The 17536-nt window shown below is 42.2% G+C and overlaps 2 protein-coding genes across 3 annotated transcripts in view; both read left to right on the top strand.

Moving 5' to 3' along the window:
- The window catches only part of LOC311148991 (AP-3 complex subunit delta-1-like), a 36569-nt gene extending 27244 nt beyond the window's left edge, over nt 1-9325 (top strand). For both annotated transcript variants that reach the window (XM_084186048.1, XM_084186047.1), the window contains exons 22-33: nt 504-660; nt 764-910; nt 1417-1470; nt 2474-2569; nt 2861-3010; nt 3291-3338; nt 5505-5694; nt 5837-5925; nt 6070-6155; nt 6343-6464; nt 6760-6839; nt 6981-9325. In XM_084186048.1, coding sequence (XP_084042174.1) covers nt 504-660; nt 764-910; nt 1417-1470; nt 2474-2569; nt 2861-3010; nt 3291-3338; nt 5505-5694; nt 5837-5925; nt 6070-6155; nt 6343-6464; nt 6760-6839; nt 6981-7076 — 1315 coding nt within the window. In that variant the 3' untranslated portion in view covers nt 7077-9325. The remainder of the gene's footprint in view (nt 1-503; nt 661-763; nt 911-1416; nt 1471-2473; nt 2570-2860; nt 3011-3290; nt 3339-5504; nt 5695-5836; nt 5926-6069; nt 6156-6342; nt 6465-6759; nt 6840-6980) is intronic.
- Nucleotides 9326-10151: 826 nt separating this feature from the next.
- The window catches only part of LOC311149003 (ubiquitin-conjugating enzyme E2 R1-like), a 47864-nt gene continuing 40479 nt past the window's right edge, over nt 10152-17536 (top strand). Inside the window, exon 1 of the mRNA XM_084186063.1 lies at nt 10152-10750. Coding sequence (XP_084042189.1) covers nt 10568-10750 — 183 coding nt within the window. The 5' untranslated portion in view covers nt 10152-10567. The remainder of the gene's footprint in view (nt 10751-17536) is intronic.

Raw genomic sequence — 17536 nt, 5'->3', positions numbered from 1 at the left:
CCTTACACCGATTTTAAGATAAGCAGGGTAGGGTGTTTACATGACTATTGCATAATCTGCCTACTGCCATAATCAGTTTAATATAGAATTATTACTGTGCATGTAAACGTACTCAGTTACAGAGGCATCAATCCAATTCTGATATTGGATAAACCTGTTAATGGGGGTCTCCCTCCAGACCTCCCAGCTCTGCCTGAGGAATGGCTTTGAAGGTTTATGCTGAGGAAGTTTGTGTTTGAGATATCATGCACCTGAGTGGAGTGGATGGGTTTGTCTCAACTAGCTTCCTTTCATAATCTCCTTTCCTTCACTGGCATTGATAAGTGAATAGACTGGATAGGTTCTCACCATGCTGCTTTTAACTTGTATTTTCCTCCCAGATCAGTGGTCATAGAGGAAAGGAGGCTAGTTAAGACTATTGAGACAGCCAATGGCTATAGTTTGACCAGAATCACCATGTACACCCAGGGCTGTGGTTTTATGCGTTTCCTCTGTGCTCTCAGGCCCCTGGCAGACAGTGAGAAGAAGCTGCCAGTCAGGACACACCGTCCCGATGAGGTCCTCAAGAGCCCCGTAGAGGACGGGGAGGGGTTGGAGGTCGCTTCAGAGCCCAAGAAGAAGAGCGGGAAGGAGAAGAAGGATAAGGACAAGGAGAGGAAGGTGAGGCCCTGTTCTTTATTTCTTTAGAATATTTTTCATATTTTTGACGTCTCTGTTATTTGTGACCTTATTGTCTTGAGGAGTGTTTTTGTTGTCATTGTAGAAGGGTAAAGAGATGAAGAAGAAGAAGAAGAAGAAGAAACACAAACAAGAGGAAGGGGAGGATCTTATGGAGGCTGGGTCAGAGGAACCTGTCCAATCAGAAGTGACCAACGATGTGGCAGCCCAGCCTCCTGCCTCCACACCAGAGGTATGACATCACAAAGGGAGGGACTACCTTTTTTACAGGGACAAGATTTGCACAATGTCATTCTGTGTAGGGTATTTTGACACTCCTGTTATTCATCAACATCTATTGAAGAATGAAGACTGACACTAAATCATTTTAAACTAAACTAAGAATTTGATTGAATTACATTTATATAAGCTTAAATATTTTGATTTCCCAAAAATGTCAAGTTTAGATAATCTGTCAAGCAAACACATTTCTTTGATCATTTTCATTTATCAAACATTGTCATTGCTTCTTTCAAGCCCCCTCACCATCCTATCAGCAATAAAGATTAAATCAAGTATCAATCAGTATTTGTTCTAAGATTGTAGTATGTGTAGTCTCTCTCTTGAAATACTTGATTTATTCATGAAAATAACCGTGTAATCTCTGTATCCATTTTCATGAAGAGGTAGCACTAAAATGTTTATCCTCTACCCCCTCCCCCATCACTCTCGCTCCCTCTCCCTCTCCCACTGTTCTAGGCTTCGGATCTGGATTTCTGGCTCTCAAATGCTCCAGTGCCCTCTAACCCTCAGGTTGAGTTCCCCTCTCTCTCTCTTAGTCGCTCCTTGTCCTTGTTGTCATTTATTTGTGTTCTAACAGTACCTCTCCATCTATTCTCTGCTCTCGTCTGATCCTCCTCGCCATGCGTGGTTCTTTCTTTCCTACCATCCACTCTTCTCTTCTTTCACCCTCTCTTTCACAGGTCATGTAACCCTACTTTCGTTGTCTGTTCTTCTGCCTGTGTGTTTCTTAGTGTTGGTTCTCTCTTTTGGTTTTGCTCTGTGTGTCTGTTTCTCGTCAGTGTTGTTGTCAAGTTCAGGGGCCTCAGGGTCTGGAATCTTGCTGACAGTTCTTGTTGTTCCAGTCAAACCAATGCAGCAGTAGCATAGCTCTTCGTGTGTAGTATGACTACGTATAGACAGTGTTTTTGACTACATACTGACTGAGTGCGTGTAACTGCAGACAACCGCTCTAGCCCAGAGCAGCTGTCAGACCAGGTGGAAGACTAATGACAATGGTACAGTATTCAGTTTAAAGTTAGACTAGGTCATAAAGTTTAGCTCTGTGACCACACACTCTCTGTCCTCTGTTCTGAACTACTGTATGGGACTGTTTCAAGCAGAATCTGATCATTAGATATACATTGTTTTGGGGCTCTGCATGTTGAGAAATGTATCAGGAACTTTGTTTACACCACACCAACTGTCTGCCCTCAGGAAATAAGCTACGTCTAGCAGTCACCCAAACATGACTTCACAGTTCACACATCCTGTTAGAACATGTTTCTGTATTTCTGTTTTTTGAACTGGTTTGAGTCTATTTATTGTTCCACTAAAGCACAGATGTGAAGGGATCCTATCGACAATGGGTCCATTGGAACAATGTCAGCATTTTGAGAACTTCTTAACAACAAACAAATGACTACAACTAACCCAAACTACTACTACCTGTACTTGTATATGATCAATAAATGACAATGTGTGTTGTATGTCAATAATCATCCTAAATGTGTCCATACTATGTATGTGGTGACAGGAGGCAGCAGCAGTAACGGACGCTCCCCCTGCCTCCACCCCTGAGGTGGCTTCTGGTGTGGCTGCGGTGGCACCAGACTCTGAACCTGAAGAGACTGTGAGTCACTCCACTCTGCTGATGATGTCATAATCACGAGACAGAAACCTTAGCTGTTACTAAGGATTATTTTTATTTTGTGTGTGTAAGATTTTATTTGATATTTTATAAACAATACAAAACATTTAAACGAAAGCATCATTCATTTCTAAGGATTCTACATTAAAGACTAGCGCAACAGGATACTGTATTTTGACAGATCTTGTCTGAGCACTTCACCTTTGGAAACTCTCCCTCCCTCTTTCTGAATAGACTGCCCTCTACATCATCCCCTGCTTGTTTCCCTCTCAGAAATCCTCCAAGCACAAGAAGAAGAAGCAGAAAAAGGAGGAGAAGGACAAGAAAAAGAAGAAGAAGCACCACCATCATCATCACCATAGTGATGGATCCGGAGACGAGTCTGTGCAGAACGGCACGGTGGAGGAGGAGGAGCCTCTGCCGGTCAGTAACCAATCACCTGTCCACGCAGTCCAATCCCTGTCCACTGGACGTTCAAGTCATAAATGCAGTACTGTCCGTATAAATCTACCCTTTCATTGTATGGTTTTGTCAAAACTTCCCAACCTTCACCCATTGATTTGACACAAGTATGTCAAGTATGAAGTGTTTATACACTCCCTATCTCAAATAGCATATATACAGAATCCAGACCTGGGACTGGTTCCCTTGTTTGCATATTGAGTGACAAGCGAGAACTGACCAGACTCTTCTCTCGTTAAAGCCCATGTCCAATTACGCCCTGCTGGCTGAGAACTCCTACATCAAGATGGTGAGTGTGATGGAGGGAGACGCTTGGGTCCACTGGAGAAGTATACTATTGTTGTGAACTGGGAGGAGTCATTGTAATATATATATATATATATATATATATATATATATATATATATATATATATATATATATATATATATATATATATATATATATATATATATATATATATATATATATATATATAATACAGTCCATTCGGAAAGTATTCAGACTCCTTCCCTTTTTCCACGTTTTGTTATGTTACAGCCTTATTCTAAAATTGATTTAATTATTTTTTCCCCTCATCAATCTACATTTTACATTTACATTTTAGTCATTTAGCAGACGCTCTTATCCAGAGCGACTTACAGTTAGTTAATACATCTTTTTTTTTTTTTTTATACTGGCCCCCCGTGGGAATCGAACCCACAACCCTGGCGTTGCAAACGCCATGCTCTATCAACTGAGCTGCCGGCCATTCCCTCCCCTACCCTGGACGACGCTGGGCCAATTGTGCGCCGCCCATGAGTCTCCCGGTCGCGGCCGGCAGCGACAGAGCCTGGATACGAACCAGGATCTCTAGTGGCACAGTTAGCACTGCGATGCAGTGCCTTAGACCACTGCGCCACTCAGGAGAACACACAATACCCCATAATGACAAAGCGAAAACAGGTTTTTAGAAATATTTGCAAATGTATTAAATATTAAAAACAGAAATACCTTATTTACATAAGTATTCAGTCCCTTTGCTATGAGACTCGAAATTGAGCTCAGGTGCATCCTGTTTCCATTGATAATCCTTGATGTTTCTACAACTTGATTGGAGTCCACCTGTGGTAAATTCAATTAATTGGACATGATTTGGAAAGGCACACACCTGTCTATATAAGGTCCCACAGTTGACAGTGCATGTCAGAGCAAAAACCAAGCTATGAGGTCAAATAAATTATCCGTATAGCTCCGAGACACGATTGTGTCGAGGCACAGATCTGGGGAATGGTACGAAAAAATTTCTGCAGCATTGAAGGTCCCCAAGAACACAGTGGGCTCCATCATTCTTAAATGGAAGAAGTTTGGAACCACCAAGACTCTTCGCTGAGCTGGCCGCCCGGCCAAACTGAGCAATCGGGGGAGAAGGGTCTTGGTCAGGGAGGTGACCAAGAACCTGATGGTCGCTCTGACAGAGCTCCAGAGTTCCTCTGTGGAAATGGGAGAACCTTCCAGAAGTACAACCATCTCTGCAGCACTCCACCAATCAGGCCTTTATGGTAGAGTGCCAGATGGAAGCCACTCCTCAGTAAAAAGCACGTAACAGTCTGCTTGGAGTTTGCCAAAATGCACCTAAAGGACTCTGACCATGAGAAACAAGATTCTCTGGTCTGATGAAACCAAGATTGAACTCTTTGGCCTGAATGCCAAGCGTCACGTCTGGAGGAAACCTGGCACCATCCTTACGGTGAAGCATGGTGATGGCAGCATCATGCTGTGGGGATGTTTTTCAGTACTGAGTAAAGGGTCTGAATACTTATATAAATGTGATATTTCTAAAAACCTGTTTTTGCTTTGTCATTAATGGGTATTGTGTGTAGATTGATGAGGGGGAAAAAACAATTGAATCAATTTTAGAATAAGGCTGTAACGTAACAAAATGTGGAAAAAGTAAAGGGGTCTGAATACTTTCCAAATGCAGTGTATGTACTGTAAGTGGACCCCCCTTATGCTCTTGCTTTTTCTTTCTGTCAAGATGAAGCAGGATACTGATGAGGTATTGGCTGAGGTTCTGTGAACTGCAGGCTATGGGTTTTACAGGAGAATCTTCTAGATGTGCTGTGTGGTTGTGCTTTTTCTCAGACTGTGCCCCCTGGCTTAATCACCCTGTGATAACCAAGCTGTTATGCAGAGACGTGTATATTGGAAAATGTGACCCTGTTATTCAGAACACCATAAGCCAGGGGCATCCCTTTGAGTGTGTGATGTTACGATTCTACTGTCCTATCAGTGCTGTTTCCAGGGTGCTTCAGAAAAATCACATGGGATTCATGTTGGGATTGGAATGGTTGAATGGATTTGCTGGTTTGCTGTGGTTATGCATGCAAGTCAATCTGCTGGGCTCCTTGTGTGAACACTGCTGGCTACGGAGGGGATCGACCTCAGCTTAATCTCTCTCTCTTTCCCTCTCTAGGTGTGTGACATCCAGGGGAACCTGCATGATGGTAGCCAGGTGGTGGTCTCTGTTATCTTTGAGAATAAGTGTGACAGCTTCATCAAGTCCATGGAGTTGAACGTGCTGGACTCTCTCAACTCCAAGCTGCAGCGGCCTGAGGGAGCCGGCCCACATGACAGCCTCACCGTGCCCTTCCAACTGCCCCCCGGTGAGGAAGCGGGAGAGTCTGGGAGGAGGAAAAAGCTATGGAGCCTGTTGTTGAAATAAAAGAGCTAAATTCACATCCAAATATTCATATTCCCAGTTTACATCCAAATTAATCTGTTTTTTCTCTCTCTCTTGTTCCTCAGGGATCTCTAACGAGGCACAGTTCATCTTCTCAGTGCAGAGCATTGTGATGCCCCAGAAACTGAAGGGAACCCTCACCTTCATAGTCAAGGTGAGTTAGTCTTGCTCACCACAAAGCCCCCACATTCCCCACTATCCCTGTGACTTTGATTCTGGGTACACTCTATTTCACTGCTCAGGGTTCTACTGACTTTTTTCCTCATATGTAAAAGCGTATTGTTATGTTCTCCCACAGACTGATGATTCCTCCACTCACGAGAAACTAGACTTTAAACTGCACTTTACCTGCACCTCATACCTGATCACCACTCCCTGCTACAGGTCAGTGGAGCTAGCTGTCCCCAAAGAACCTCACTCTGCTGTTTTAATAATAATTAACGTTACCTAACTGAATATTTGGAGCTATTGGCTTAGTGTATTGTGCCCTGATCTGAATTTAAGATTAAACTGCTGGTGAACTGCTTGCTATGTGATGCGTAGTGAATGTGATTGCTGTTGTTGTTTGCAGTGACGCATATGCTAAGCTGTTGGAGTCAGGGGACCTCAAGGGAAGCTCTCTGAAGCTGGAGGGAGTCAACCAGCCTTTCCACCATCTACTGGCCAGGATCTGCTTCCACCACCACTTCTCTGGTGGGTACACTGGGACTGGGGCATACAGGGGGAAGGTGAAGGGGAGGCAGAGGGAGACGGGGAGAGGGTGGGGGATAGGATAGGGACTGGGGAATACAGGGGAGAGGGTGGGGCATGGGGAGGTATTAGGTGAAGAATGGACATATTTATTGAGGTGTTTTTGTAGTTCACTGTGTCCTCTTGCAGAAATCTCCGTCTTTGAATGAACATTAAGATGATGATAATGTGGTAGATAAAGACCTTCGATTTTGAAATGTTTAATGAGCTTACGGTTGTGTTCCTGTCTCTTAACCAGTGGTGGAGAGGATTGCTTCCTGTGCCTCCATGTACAGCAGGTCAATCCAGGGTCACCACGTGTGTCTGCTGGTCAAAACTGTAAGTAGCTCCCTTCCTCCTCGTTAATCAGGGGGCCAGACATTCAAATATTGGTCTCCATTTAACTCAAATGAGATCTTCTTCTCAGACATCCTTGTAACCTTTGCCCTCTCTGTCTGTCTGTGTCCCTGTCCATCTCAGGCTGATCAGACAGTGTCCATCGATGCTAAATGTGACGAGCCGGGGCTGCTTGGGAATGTGCTGGATGAGATCAAGCTGACCTTCTCTCAGTGCTGATTGTGTGTCTGACAGCCCCTTGGTGCCCCCCTACCCTCTGCTCAACCCCTCCTTCACTGAAAAACACATATAATCATGTTACAAACACTGTGGCTGGCACTCTGTTTCACCCTATTAATTAGTCCTCAGAATCACACATTTCCTTGACTCCCCTCTTACACTCAGAACTGCTCTTTCTCCTTCTCTGTTTAACTGATTTGCTCTATGCTCACCCCCTCTGTGCACTTTTAGTTTCACTTCCTCGTTTCGAACCACTCTTCCTCTCCACTTAGTTCCACTGTCAGAATACTGGTTTTCCCTGCTTCCTCCCTTCTATCTCTCTCATTGGCATTACAATCTGTGACAGTCATGCTGACAACTGGACTTTTTTTTTGTTGTTGGTTGAATTGTGTTTTTACTGTTTTGAATTGTTTTTGTTTGTTTGTTGATGTTTGACGTCCGTCTGCGCCTTTCCCCCTTGTTGCATTAAACATCAGCGTGTTACTACTAATCTCCTCTATAGTCCCGTAGAATGTGTGACTTCCTCTGACTGGCCCTAGCTGGAAACATCATGTCAACTCTAAACTGCTCATTGACCTGACCTCCTGTCTGGAGAAACTGACCTCCCCTCTGGTGTCACTGCTCTATGCTTCAACTATGCTAAGCTTCAGTTTGACCCGTGTCACGGTAACATATCAATCCCTATAAGAATTGTAAATGCCTGAGCTGGAAAGTTACACTAAGAGTGTATTGGAAAAGGAGAATGCAGGCGGTTCCACTGGGACCATGTCAGAACGTAGACTCCTTGAAAAAAAGTATGTTTCTGCAACTTTTTCCAAAAGTGAACATTGTCCGGTTCCCTTGCTCTGTCTCTTATTATAGACATGGGTAGAATGGTGTCTTTTTACAATTGAATGATTTAACGCTTTGATTATGCTGTAATGGTGGAAGGATATTTTACGGCTCATCTGCAGTGCTGTTCTGGACTTCTCTCTCTTGCCTCTGCCATGTCTACAGTATCTGAAGTGAGTGACAGAATAATATAGAACTTGTGGCAAATGAAGGCCAGCTATCACATATTGCAGCTAGAGAGCAGATAGCGCCTCTCACGTGGCTTTGCTATAATAGCAGGCTCTCCATACTTAACTGTTCAAGTTCTCCTATATGTTGATAGACTTCGTTTGGGATCTCCTATGGGGATGGAAGGCTATTCTAGTCGTAATTTCATTCTGCCAGAGCAATGGTACTTAGTTGATATATTTTATTTTTAATCAGTATTAGCCAATATGGCTTCTTGTTTACTACTCCTTTCTTGAGACAGCAAACAAGTCGTCAGTCAAGACGTTTGTCTTTCATATCATCCAAACCTCTTGCACCTGTGCCACTTTGACTCTCACACTCCACAACACATCCTACATGTCACTGATATACAGTCATAAACCGATCTTACTCCAGTGTGATCTTCTCTCAGAACTGCCTTGCCACATCCTGTGCATTGACACTATGATAAACATGAATGGTCATCATTTAAATGGCTTCTTCCTTTCATGACTTGCTCAAAGTACTTGCTGTCTAGTTACTCTCAACACGTCTCACTGCCTGGTCCAGCACGATGTAGTAGCAACTTTAAACTGATCCCATCATTTTTTTGTTTGTATCCCAACTAACCCGCATTCCTGTCTTGCAAGTGTAGATGAGCCATTCCATTAGCTTCTTCTGAACCATGTTAGTGTGAGTACAAAGTGAAGAACATATCCTTCCTGGAAAAGTGCTTTGATTTGAGTTACAGAATGGCAATGGAAAAAAGCACTTGTAATCATACATTGTACTAATAAACATTTCTGTGCAGAGTATTTCATTAAAATTTGTATCTTGCATGATTAGGAAATGTATACTTAAAAATATATTTTGTCCCTATCCAAGGACACACGCATACAAAACTCCCTTGTCATTTCATGATTGTCTTTTTCTTTCATAGTTTTTTTATATGAAGTGAAAGTTTAATTAATCATGCTACAGTTTTTGATGGTGTTGTATTTGTATCTATTAAGTTCATACAATTCAAAAATGATATATTTTAATGTTTTAAATGATTTAACATTGGGGAAGGAGGTTCTATTTGGTGTCATGGCGCTGAGAGGAGTAGAGGAGAAAAGCTCTTGGTGGTACAGTTCAGAGAAACTACCCACTTTGTCTTAATACTTTTCTCTGGTAAATTGTAGTGATTATCTTGCTGAGTTTGGCTTGTGACATTAAAATATATTCTCATCGCTCCTTGTTTGAAGGTCTTGTCCAACTCCTTCATTCTCTATTCTCCAGCTGTATGATGTAATATGTTTTAAGAGGGGACTACATGAGCAAGACAACATTTGTAATCTACTATCAACATTCCCTTTAGAACAGAGAAGTTTACCCAAATTGAAATAAAGGCTGAGCTGCTGTAGTCACTGTGTTAAGGTGAACCAATAAACTCCCACATATTATATAATTATTTCAGGCTTTTTATTCATCTTATTTCATCACTATGTACGATGTCTATGATTATCAAACATGCTGTATATTCAAAGGATATGCAAAAATAATACCTTATCAAGGATATTTAGTTGGCCTATCTCACTTCAGCATGCACTAGTGGCCTTTGCCTTTCCCAAAAACCTGCTTTTCCCAATTACTACTACACCCTGTGAAACTGCATTTTCTTTGTGTGCAAGTCCCTTTAGGCTATATTGCCATTTATAATTTAAGTAATTTGGAGGCTGTGGGTAGGTTCTGTCTAACTTCAATTCGCATAGGGAAAGGAGTGGAGGCGCTCAACCAACGTGAGTCTAGGTGCAACCAAAAAACTAAATAATTGAAAAGGAAAAGGCGCAACTCTCTCACGATATGTTTTATTATATTTTTTTAAGCGATATTAAAAGATTAACGTTTCGGCCTTCATGATTCTGAATAATTCAATTGCAGATCGAAACGTTAATCTTTTAACCTTGCTTAATAAAAACTAATAATTGCGCCTTTTCAATAACTTCAATTCCCAGAAAGCTTTGCGAGCACTTCACTGCTCAGGGCATCAAGCTTTGTGGGACCAGCTTGAGCGACTTTAGTGGAGACACCGTGAAGCAGCTGCTGTATTAAATTGAGAAGGGGGAGATCTCTACTCTCAGACAGCCGTTAATTTATTTGTTTGTGATTCCTGGTTTGCTTTGACTACTACAATTTCCTTCGAACAATTATGTCTTGCAGTCAGTGAGGATCAACAACAGATTGGCGAGAGAGGAAATACTATATCAAGCTAGCTTTGGGTTTGTGGGTTGGTTGGTTGTCAGTGAGAGATTTACGGGTTGGTTTGTTCGATCACAGTGGAAGAGAACCGAACGCGAACGTAATAACAGACGATATTTTCGTAGATCTTGTGAGAGGAAACGTGTGAGGGTGGTTGTGGTTGAATTGGATAGCTAGCTTTCTTCTCTAAAAAGGTCTAGATAGGTTTTTGTTTATACAGATCGTCGCGGAATATGGCTCATGGACATCATCATGTAGCCAGTTCCCAAAAAGCACTAATGTTAGAGATGAAAAGTCTTCAAGAGGAGCCAGTTGAAGGGTTCAGGATAACTTTAGTGGACGAGTCGGACTTGTACAACTGGGAAGTTGCAATATTTGGACCCCCAAATACGCACTATGAGGGAGGTTATTTTAAGGTGAGTATTAAATTGGTGAATATTTAACAAGATGGCCATCAAATCACTCAGAAATTGTTGTCGCAGTTGTTTTGTTTTCCTTGGTTTACCAGAACAGATTGTGCCTGGTCAGTGTTCACTCTTGCCCTGAACTACAGTAGAACGTCTGTAAATATTATGGAGGGAACAGTTATATTTTGTCACTATTGTTTGTGACGTAGCTAACTATTGAAAACCTTCTGACAACCAACCTGGCCTAGTTTGCCGACATGAGTTGACCAGCTCGAGCAACATCTGACGATCCACAAAACATGTTCAAATGGAAAACTTTTGAGGAAACAAACGTTGGCAACTTATATCACTTTAGTCAGCGAGCCCATCAGCAGGGCCGGACTACCGCATTTGGGGCCCCGGGACATCTACCCCAGTGCCCCCCCCCTAACACATTTTAGTTTTATAATAATAATAATAATAATATGCCATTTAGCAGACGCTTTTATCCAAAGCGACTTACAGTTATGCGTGCATACATTTTTGTGTATGGGTGGTCCCGGGGATCGAACCCACTACCTTTGCGTTTCAAGCACCGTGCTCTACCAGCTGAGCTACAGAGGACCACATAATGCTATGCAACACATTTTGTCATAAGGCAGATATATATTTTTTTGCTGTTTTATAGCTCATCTCATGCTGTGCTTCACATTTTGCCAAGAGGATGACATTTTCCAGTGACTTTTCTGCATTGTGCCATGAGTCTGAGAGAAAATGTTGCAGTTTTAAATCAAATTTACTACAATTATACACTTTTTGCCATTGCTTATAACCTGTTAATGTGCTATATGGTGGGGGGCAGACCTCCTGCGTGCCCGTTCGGTAATCCGGCCTTGCCCGTCAGGCAGAATGAACTGCATTGTTCCTTCTGTGTCATCTCTGTAACTTGCCATTGCTTGTTTATAGCTTGTATATATTGTTCCTGTTTGTCATTGTATGTATATTTTATTCCAAGAGGATTTTTTTCTTATTGGAATTTCGTCCATCATTGCCGAATGCATGTTGTTGCAATGTAGCTTAGCCATCACATCCAAAGTTAGAGCCACAATGCCACATTGTTACATTCTAACATTGTCAAATATGGCACATGGTGCCATTTGACACATTGTTACTTTCCATGGTTGTTTGAAATGTATCTCCTTGGTGACACACGTTATTGATATACATCTGCTGATAACGATAAAGACCAAATCAGACCTATTTCTATTGTAGCTTCTTATATAAAGCAATAGTAGTGGCGTCTTTTTGTAGGCACCAACTCCGCCATGGCTCGTTGGCCAAAGCCTATGGGGAAATTCATGTTTTTTTTGGAGGGTTTTTGGATAAGCTGAGATAATCACATTTTGTGAATTATGAAGCATTTATGTAATCAAAACAAGCACAGAGGCTTCATAATTCATAAAGGTCTGGTTAACTGACTGATATTATCTCATAGATTAAAACATATAAGGTCTCGTAAGCCTGTTAACCTCAGACCTTATTTTCTGTGTTTATCCCCAAACGCCATTCTTTCCCCATTAATTTCCCCCATAGGAATGGCTGAACTAACCAGAGGTAACTAATTTCCGTTTTTTTTAGGACTACAAGCTGGCAAGCTCTATAAGCCATCAAACGAAACCCAGTTCCTTCGTTTCCATAGCTAAGCAATAGCAGCTGGTAGCATTGTACATCCTTTTTTATAATAGACTCTAAGTAGGGCTGGGTGATATGGCCAAAATATCATATCACAGTATAAAAAAAAAAGTATTTTATGTTTTTGAATAATACAAGTTCTACATTTCACCTTAAACCAAAAATAATTTTCAGCATTTTCATAAATGTCTGCATTTCCTGCACTCATTTCAGATCATTTCCACACTGCCATGTAGGGCTGAACGATATGGGCAAACAATCTAGGCCTTATTTTTAACCAAATGTTGCAATTGCAATTTGACTTGTGATTTAGAGCAAAACACTTGGGTGAACTGTTGGAATCATGGAAATAGAATGATTATTCTAATTCTATAGTTAGAATATAATAGTGGGCACTTTGAATACAGTGTTGTTTGACATGACAACGAATGAAAATCCCAGGGAGAAGTTATTGTGACAGGGTAGGAACCAAATTGTTAATAAGTGTTTCCTAGGGGACCCTATAATCTTTGGCTACATTTAACTTTTCTCTTAGATACTTCATGTAGCTAACATATTCTTGCTTTGGTTATTCCTCTTTGATTTAGAAGAAACTGTGGCACAAACAACATGCTGATTTAGGTCTACACCATCACTGATATTATCAGGCTGTATAGCTAATTACATTTGCTCTGGCATCTACTTAGAGTACATTTAATAGCTAGCTAGCGATTAGCATTAGCGGCTAATAAGATTTAGGCCCAACTTGCGAAGAGAATACAAACTAGCCTTTTGCAGATGTAAGAAACACAAACTAATAGTGTAATTATAGAACGCTAGTGGATTTATATTAAGAAGCAAAGTGAAAACATCATTGTTGTCATCAACATTGTTGCATGTGCTGCGTTGACCATGCAGACTGAACGCAACTGTCTCGTGGTCGAGGAACAACAAATGCGCTTGTTGAGTGACAGGGGGCGGGGTTAGGTCTGTGTGGAAAGCGGCATGAAGAGAGAGGGAGAGCGATGACTCGAGTAGCGAAGTAAACAATGAAAATGGACGTTACACACGGCGTATAACATTTAACAAAACAAACATTCAAATACCGTTATGGAAGGTAAAGTAAAAACCCAAACCGGTCCATGCATCAGTACCGGTATATCCTAAAATACAGGCCTAACTCTTAAGTACCCAGTATTATAGCCTAGTCTCAGGACCTAACGTTACATACGTTAATTATTGATATTTGAGTTGTAAACACTCAAACAATGGCGTGTTTGTTTCTCATAGACTGACTTAGCATCCAACCTGTTTCCTGTTTATGTGTCACTCTCAGCAAAGGCTACTTTGTTGATAGTACTCCTAACTCTGTATTAGCAACGGTTGTTTACCATTTAGTCTAAAATATATATCTGGTTGTAGCTACTGTAGTACAGGACTAACAGTGTGGCAGATTTGAGTTCAAATGTCAAAAATAACCACAACAGATATGAATAACTTACCCAAGCTGTCCATACAAACATAATTCAATCAATCTATTGGAAAACAGGTCTAAAGACAGCTACAGATTGTGAGAAACGTTTTCTTTCTCTGTTATCTTGTAATCCCTGCCCTTATGAAAAAAGATTGCAGTCAGAGTGCAGTATAACTGCATTAATTTTGCAGTGTAACTGCAGTTACAGTGCATTATAACCACAGACAGGTAGAAGAAGGAGCCAGATGTCTCACAGGATGTATAAATCTGATTAGAACTTTCAAATATGGTGATGAGAGGAAGTCCAGTGGCAGGAAGTGGGATAATAATAATTTGGTGGGTGCTTATTTGTCTGATTTCACACATGTACAAGTGTGTGTAAATTGGAAATGTTTTTTTTGCATATCCCTCGGAGAGTTGGGTCACTGCCAGGGTCTGCCATTATCAACGGCAACCGTGGAGCAAATAGGGTTATGTGCCTTGCTCGAAGGCAGATCGGGGATTCGAATTAGCGACCTTTCGGTTACTGGCCCAACACGCTAACAGCTAGGCTACCTGCCACCCACATAAGAGAGAAGATGGAGCTAGATTTTACTAAGTTACAGTTCATATAAGGAAATCAGTCAATTAAAATAAATAAATTAGGCCCTAATCTATTTATTTCACATGACTGGGAATACAGATCTGCATCTGTTGGTCACAGATATCTTAAAAAAAAAAAAAAGCTGTGAAATACACAGCAGGCCTGTGACTCATTGTTCCCTCTAACCAACGTCTCCAACGAACCAGTTTCCCTGTTCTGTGTATCTACACAGGTTAGACAAACCCTCGGTTACATGCTGCTTTTACTTATTTATTGAAGAGTCAGTCAAACAATGACATAGGCCTATTCAATACCGGAGCAAAACATTTGCATCAGGGTGTAACTCCTCTGAATGTGTCATCAGACCAAACAAAATATTGATGGTACACTATATATACAAAAGTATATGGACACCCCTTCAAATTAGTGGATTTGGCTGTTTCAGCCACACCCGTTGCTGACAGGTGTATAAAATCGAGCACACAGCCATGCAATCTCCATAGACAAATATTTGCAGTAGAATGGCGTTACTGAAGAGCTCAATGACTTTCAACGTGGCACCGTCATAGGATGCCACCTTTCCAACAAGTCAGTTCGTCAAATTTCTGCCCTGCTAGAGCTGCCCCAGTCAATTGTAAGTGCTGTTATTGTGAAGTGGAAACGTCTAGGAGCAAAAACGGCTCAGCCACAAAGTGGTAGGCCACAAGCTCACAGAACAGGACCGCAGAGAGCTGAAGCGCGTAGCGTGTAAAAATCGTATGTCCTCGATTGCAACACTCACTACCGAGTTCCAAACTGCCTCTGGAAGCAATGTCAGCACAAGAACTGTTCGTCGGGAGCTTCATGAAATGGGTTTCCATGGCGGAGCAGCCGCACACAAGCCTAAGATCACCATGCGCAATGCCAAGCGTTGGCTGGAGTGGTGTAAAGCTCACCGCCATTGGACTCTGGAGCAGTGGAAACGCTTTCACTGGAGTGACGAGTCACGCTTCACCATCTGGCAGTCCGACGGACGAATCTGGGTTTGGCAGATGCCAGCAGAACGCTACCTGCCCGAATGCATAGTGCCAACTGTAAAGTTTGGTGGAGGAATAATGGTCTGGGGCTGTTTTTCATGGTTTGGGCTAGGCCCCTTAGTTCCAGTGAAGGGAAATCTTAACACTATAGCATACAATGACACTCTAGACGATTCTGTGCTTCTAACTTTGTGGCAACAGTTTGGGGAAGGCCCTTTCCTGTTTCAGCATGACAATGCCCCTGTGCACAAAGCGAGGTCCATACAGAAATAGTTTGTCGAGATCGGTGTGGAAGAACTTCACTGGCCTGCACAGAGCCCTGACTTCAACCCCATCAAACACCTTTAGGATGAATTTGAACGCCGACTGCAGCAATGTTCCAACATTAGTGGAATGTCTTCCCAGAAGAGTGGAGGCTGTTCTAGCAGCAAAGGGGGGACCAACTTCATATTAATGCCCATGATTTTGGAATGAGATGTTTGACGAGCAGGTGTCCACATACTTTTGGTCATATATTGTAGATGGGCAAACAACACTAAAATACAGTACAGTACAGTAAGGAATAAAGTGGAATTAACCTAAACTTATTTTCCAAATACTCAACGCACTTGACATTGTAAGGAGGGAACTCATCTCATTCATTCCCAATGTGTAGATATTCAGCCAAGTTCTGTCTTCATTTACATTTTTGCCCATTGCCAAACACTCTTTGCTGGATCACACACTCGCACACAACTACCCTGTTCTCCCTATCTGTGTCTTCAGCAGTGCTAGGGCCTTTCCTGGTCAGCTCGGTCAGCCCAGGGCCTGCATCCTAATGCTGAGTGACACAGTGGCAGCAGCATTGCATCCCAGCCTGGGTTGACCCTGTCCCTGGGACACAGACTGAGGAGCCAAGTCACCTGCCCAGAGAATTGGTTCTGTCAGAGTAGGCCAAAGACAGACCCCTTTTTTCTTTCGACAACAGGGCCTTCAGCTTTGAGATGTGCATATTGTTTTGCTTGGAGTTCAAAGGCTGTCATGACGAGGAATAGCTGTAGCTCCCCTACTTCCTTTTAAGTGACATCATACCGTTTCTAAACCCAGAGACGCAACATCGCAAGACTTCCAGGAATGCTTGCAAAGCAGTCCTGGCCGGGTTTGGGGTTTGAGAAGTCAATGAGAGAAGTTACATTTTTTCCTTAGTTAATTTTCTCAATCTAAAGGCACAACCTAGATTCGAGCCAATGTCTTAAGTATTTGAACATGTTATTACTCCAACCTCATGAACGTGACAAACTGACATGTTTTATTTTTGTCCAAAACTACTTTATATCGAAGGAGTGCCTTTGATTTGACGGCCTGCACATGCGCAATTCGGTGCGAGACGACCGTTAGACACGATTTACGTGTTTCTGCGCATGAGCTTAGCTAGCTAACATTGCCATGACATCGCTTACAACTGTAATCAGGGATTTCTATTGGAGAAGCAGTTTCTGCCAATCTTCATACTGTACTGTTTTTTGGTGACATCATGCATACACTTCCTCAACCACAAGGTCATCTACATGTTCAACCGTGAGATTTCTGCCACGAGTTACAAATATATTTGTGAAGTAAGCTAAGTAGTCCTATGCCACAACAGTGTTAAGAGCCTGGGGTCAGTGGAATGTCAGCACTGATGAGGGTGACAGGAACCCAGCAACTGCACACACTTGGTATGGTTGAAAAATGCAACCCCAACCCCTCGAGTAAGGCATTTTATTTTCAGATCTCATTATAGTATTTGAATAGTGTATTTCAAAATATACTCTTTTGCACAACACAATTAAAGACCACTTGGTTATGTCAGTCAACTGCAAAATAGAGAGCACACTAATTGCCTTCAACGTAACATGTGGCCACTGCATTGACAGTCAGTTGACAGACACTCATTCAACACCTGGCTGTGGTGGCAGTCTGCTGGCCTTAGGCTGGTGAGAGGAGGAGGAGGCCTGCACAGGGCTGGGCTGTCCTGCCTTGGCCGCTGGAGTCATGTTTCCCCCTCTGGCTGCCTGGCTCTGTCACACAGAAATGAGAGCTGGGAGAAGGGG

Source organism: Coregonus lavaretus, assembly GCF_964263955.1.
Source record: "Coregonus lavaretus genome assembly, chromosome: 21".
In the NCBI taxonomy this organism is placed as follows: Eukaryota; Metazoa; Chordata; class Actinopteri; order Salmoniformes; family Salmonidae; genus Coregonus; species Coregonus lavaretus.
This window is presented reverse-complemented; position numbering and strand designations above follow the sequence as displayed.